Source organism: Chaetura pelagica, unplaced genomic scaffold, assembly GCF_000747805.2.
Source record: "Chaetura pelagica isolate M959 unplaced genomic scaffold, ChaPel_1.0 scaffold74, whole genome shotgun sequence".
NCBI classification, from domain to species: domain Eukaryota; kingdom Metazoa; phylum Chordata; class Aves; order Apodiformes; family Apodidae; genus Chaetura; species Chaetura pelagica.
In genome coordinates, this window is record NW_009952982.1 from 1,478,142 (window position 1) to 1,483,306 (window position 5,165).

General features: G+C 47.8%; 1 protein-coding gene across 1 annotated transcript in view; it reads right to left on the reverse strand.

Moving 5' to 3' along the window:
- LOC104387661 overlaps positions 1-5,165 on the reverse strand; it is a 22,985-nt gene that overhangs the window by 17,264 nt on the left and 556 nt on the right. The window contains exons 2-4 of the mRNA XM_009996444.1: positions 5,058-5,143; positions 4,196-4,235; positions 2,504-2,584 (exon numbers count right to left, since the gene is read on the reverse strand). Of these exons, the coding sequence (XP_009994746.1) occupies positions 2,504-2,584; positions 4,196-4,235; positions 5,058-5,143 (207 nt within the window). The remainder of the gene's footprint in view (positions 1-2,503; positions 2,585-4,195; positions 4,236-5,057; positions 5,144-5,165) is intronic.

Consider the following 5,165-nt stretch of genomic DNA (forward strand, 5'->3'; position numbering starts at 1 on the left):
ATCTCCAAGCAGCCTTCACACTCCTGACACAGGAGCATGGAGTTGCACAAACAGGGTGAAGGATGCAACCTAACTTCTTTTTTTTAATTACTTTTTTGTACCTCTTCACACTTAACACTGTGTGGCTGTGATGCATAGACCTTCCTGCCTGCAGCTGTACAGCTGTAAGGCAGCAGGATGGTTGTTCAGCTGGATGGGATTGAAACCAAAGCTCCCTCCTATTCCCCAAGGTCATCAGAGTGCTCCCTCCCTGCTTGAGGCCAAGAACTACTTCTCTGCTTGCTGGGAGCAGAAAGGGACAACTGTCAACTGCTAGGAACCCTTTGCCACCAACCCTCCCTCTCCACCACCTCTACATCAGATGTTTCCACACTGCTGACTCTCCACTGGGACAACTCCACACAGACTGGCAGATGCAGTGCTCCTCCCTGTCGCACCTCCTTGCCCACTGGTGCTGCCCTGCGCGGGTCTTCCCCGCACGTGGTGAGCTCTGCAAAGCCCTTCAACAACAACAGGGGCTCTGCACAGTGCCGTGGGAGCCCCAGGTGCCTGGCAGTGAGCAGTCTCTTACGGGAGACTGACAGGGGGACTACCAGTGAGCTTGTTTCTGCCCTGTCTGCAATACACATAACATTAGGTGGAGGAGGAGGTGTGTAGGCAGGAGAGCAAGTGGCAGGGGAGCAAGTGGCAGGGAAGGCAAGGTGGGGGGTACAAGGGGGGCTGCTAGGGGGAAAGCGAGACACACTGCCTGGGGGAAGTGCCTGCAGTTTTGTCATACAAGCCTTGCCGTTTTGAAATACAAAAATGAAAATTTTGACCAGCATAAGCATAGCCAGCTAACATGCAAGCAGGACGGAAGGCAAGTGGGAAGAACTACAGGAGCATTTTGCTCAAGAAGCTGGGGAGAAGGCAGCTGTGCTGCTGCAGAGGTGACTGGCAGCTTGTGGCAGGGGACTGGCACAGTGTTGCATGGCACAGAGGACCAGAGGCAGTACTGTGCACCATTTGTCAATCCATGTGGAGTTGTCCCAGTGGAGACCTGGTGGTGTATAAGTGTCTGGAGGAGAGCTGCTGGCAGACAGTTGTCCTAGACCCACTGGGAGGAGGTGGATAGGGATTTCCATTCCCCCAGCCCAAGAGTCAACCATCATTTATGGATAGTTATAAATAACATGATTTATTCCATCACAAGAGCTCTGTGATTTTCTGATCCAAAGACTCTCAGAACTCACTTGACAGTCTAGCCCCTCACTGTCCAGCAGGCCTAAGCAACATGAGTTGTAGCATGCTAAACACAACCACTAATTATTGGGGTAAAACCAAAAGAGAGATGACAATCATTACCACTTCACACACCCCCTACCCCAAATCCTGTCTGTCAGCTGACAGCCAAAGTATGTTAAAATTACTAATTGTTACCCATCTCAAACATCCTCCAGGACTTGAAGGAATTCCCTGCATCTGCTGGAATTTGGTGTTTTACTCAAAAGGCCACTAACCAATTGGTGTTAACTTCTAATTAGAGTAACCAAAGCCATGAGAGTGCCTCTGGTTTTGCTCATGTTGCAGCACCAATGAGCAAAATTATTGGAACCATCCTGAAGTACAGAAGGATTATAAAAACCCCAAGCCCATCTCCACCCCATCCCTGTTGTTTTAATAAAAGGACAAGACTAATGCTGGTCTTTAGCTGGCTGAACCTGACATCCTAGATGGCCAGGCAAGGGGGATGCCCTGCTCAGCGCTTCCCCTGCAGCTATGCAGATACCTTCTGCACAACCTTTTACATGAGCTCAAGTTTCTCCTGGGGACTTTCAGCAGAAGAAGCAATACAGCCTAATACCCACTACTACTGCCAAACAAGAAGGCTTCAGGTTCAAGGGTTGTTTGAAGACATTTGAAATAGGAAGATATTACAAATATTATTTATTAAAAACATCTCAATTTTTTGTTTGGTGTAGAGTTTATTTTGAACAGCAAAGCCAAGACACAAGGTTGGCGTCTCCATCCTTCATTTTCATACACTCTTAACACCTAAGCAGCTTCTCACAGATACAGCTAGAAGCAAAATAGAAAATCCAGGTGACGTCCTAGACAAATCAGCTGGACCCTGTTAGTCACATCTCTCATGCCATTCGCAAATGGTGTAGGCCAAAAGCGACTTGTGGCATGCATCACTCCCTGCTCTCAGGGCAGGGACCCAGCTGGGCACATTAACATCTCTGCTGTGCTCCTGCTTGCACAAAGGAAGCAGAAGTGCAAATATGTCATCAGCATTTAGGAAACCATTTTTAAAACTATGCTAGTCAGAACAGGATTTCTCCCTCATTTGGTAACCCAGTAACTTCAAGGAAAGAATTAAAATGCTGGAGTCTGGCAGGCAGAATTAGGCAATATTTTCCAGTCAGCTTTGGTTTCTCTATCAACATTTCAAAAGCCTAACCCTAGAAAGGATGCACCATTTCCAACCCTCCAAACAAGCACTTTTTGTTTTCCTCCTTACCTTGTCGCTGTTTCTGTATTTGCCCCATTTCTTCAGCATCTTTAGCCACTTGTCTACGCGTTCAATTTCCTGCTGTTTTTGCTGGTGCAAGGAGGAAGAAGACATGATAATTTAAGAAAAAAAGCACCCCAGAAGGTACATCCTGAAAATACACAACTTCATTCTCTTTAGGTTTAAACTTCTATGCAACACCCTGCATTGGTGTTCTGGTTTGGTTTGGTGGGTTTTTTCGTAGTGGGGGAAGGCCATAGGGGTGGTTCCTGTAAGAACATGAGAAGTTCCCCCTGCTCCAAACCCAGCCACGGAGCCATTAGAGGGACAATAGATGCGCCTCAGCGATTAACATATGAAAGAACTGAGATAAGAGCTGAGCAGAGGAAGAATTAAGGGAGAAGAGCTGTGCTGGAGGAGAGTGGTGCTGGCGGTTGGCGAGGAAGAACTGGAAGGTGCCCAAGCAGAAGTTTCCCTGCAACCCATGGCGAGGTGGCAGCTGTTCCCCTGCTGTTCCCCTGCCTTCATGGAGGAACGTGGTGGAACATTCCCTGAAGGCACCAGGATGAGTGAACTTGGCCAGTGGACTTGGATTTTGTGGCCAGAGGATTTGCTGCCTGTGGACTCTGATTATGCAGCTTTGGAAGACTCCGACGCCAGGGGAGTTTGTTCCCGAGGCAGCCCGTTACTCTGTGGGAAGCCCAGGCTGGAGCAGCTCCGGACCTTGTGGGAAGGACTCATGAAGAAGAGGTTCATGGAGGACTCTCTCTCATGGGAGCGACCCCGTGGGGAAGAAGGAAAGGACTGTAAGGAATCCTTCTTCCTGAGGTGGAAGGAGCAGCAGGAGCCACCAGCCTGTGAACTGACTCTAAACCCCATCCCCTGTCCCCCTGTGCTGCTGGGGGGAAGGAGGGAGAGAAACTGAGAACAAAGCAATTTGGGCCCGGGAAGAAGGGAGGGGTGGGGGTAACATATGCAAGCTCTGCTCTTTGTTTTTTCTGTGTCCTGTGTGTGTTTGATTAGTATTAAATTGATTTATTTTTTTTTTCCCAAGTTGAGTCTGTTTTGCCCGGGTTGTTCCTTTGTTGTCGTGTTGAGCTCAAACCAGACAACTGGGGATGGAAAAAATTCATAGGTGCTTCCAGGAATCAGCAATTTCAACCTGTGATAAAATTGAATCAGCACTGGTAAAAGCAAGACACAGAGGCTTCACATGGAGAAATCTTTTCCAAGACTAATATGTCTTGACAATAAAAACCTCTGCAGGTTCAGCTAGCCTCAGATTCTATCAACATATCAGATCAGCAGAAACGAGATGCTATTTAGTCTCAGCAGGATCCTAACAGAGGATTCCACTTCAGGGGAGATGAATGTGGAGATGATGGTTACCTACAACCTTCCCCCCCAGATGTGCAATCCTCTTTTCAAGCAGCAGCCACTGAGCAGTGTGCCAAAGCAGAAGGAAAAGTAAAAAATTGCTTTAAAAGGTATGACTCCAGTGCCAGAGGGGAGGTGCTTAACACAGGAAAATAAAAGTTCCAACAACCGGGCACTGTGCAGAGTTCCCACCTCTGCACGAGCAGCAGTGACCAGTGGCCTGCTTCGCTTTCACTTGTACATTCATTTCCTCTAAAAACATTCCCTGCCCAGCTTGTGTGGTAAGGATTTGAAACCCATGATGACAGAGCTGGTGGCTCTCACCTTCTCCTCCAAGGCTGTGCAGGTCGGCAGCTCCTGCTCGCTGGAAAAGCAAGGGATCATTGGTCACTCTATGACAAGAAAGTGTGCAGAGGAGCATGAGGTGCTGCAACTCAGGGAACAGGAGATACAGCTCAGAGGCTTCGTGCCTCTTCTTCAGCTGTCCCCAACAAGGAAGATGCAGAGGAAGTACCAGCCAAAATCCCTCCACCCTGCTGGGGAGTAATCAAGCACTGGACATCACTAGAAATTCTGGACATAAAGCTCCTCTTCAATACACACACAGTCAGAAATTAGAAGGGCAGGGGAAGATATTTCTGAACATCAATTGCTTTGAACCCCCCTCCTGCACATAAAGCACCTACTATTAAAACTTTTTGTTCAGATTTGGAATAAAAAATAGTTTTTTTAAACATTCTCCCCAGGCACAGGTGTGCATCTAGTTCAGATACACCTTGCTTAGGATGGGGATTTCATAAGAGAAACTGAGAATTATCAATACCTTCTCTCATCTATTCCTACACCTTCTTACACATCAGGCACAAACACAAGAACCTCTTCCTCTGTGACACACCACCGGCTTTCACAGAGGCACAGGAGCACCAACTTGCACCTTCTGACACCAGGCTCATTATGGGAAACAATTTCTGAGGCTTGCCTTGCAGCAGATTCAAAGCATCAGTGTTTGAACATGCGTGGTTGAGGGAGGAGGCACATCTAGTCTTTACTCCTGCATTTGGGACTGATGAAGCCAAACCACAGATAAGCTTATAGGTAAGATGCTGGGTCTGCCACATTTGATGCAGATAAATGGTCCATGCAGACACATGGGTCGGAAAGGACAGGAAAGGGCAGGAGGACTTACTGCAGGAATCCAAACCGGTCTGTAACTTTATACAGTGTGAAATCAGCATCTTCCCATGGGTCAATCTGAGCTCCTTCCTGCCTGCCCTGAAAGAAGAAGGACAACCAT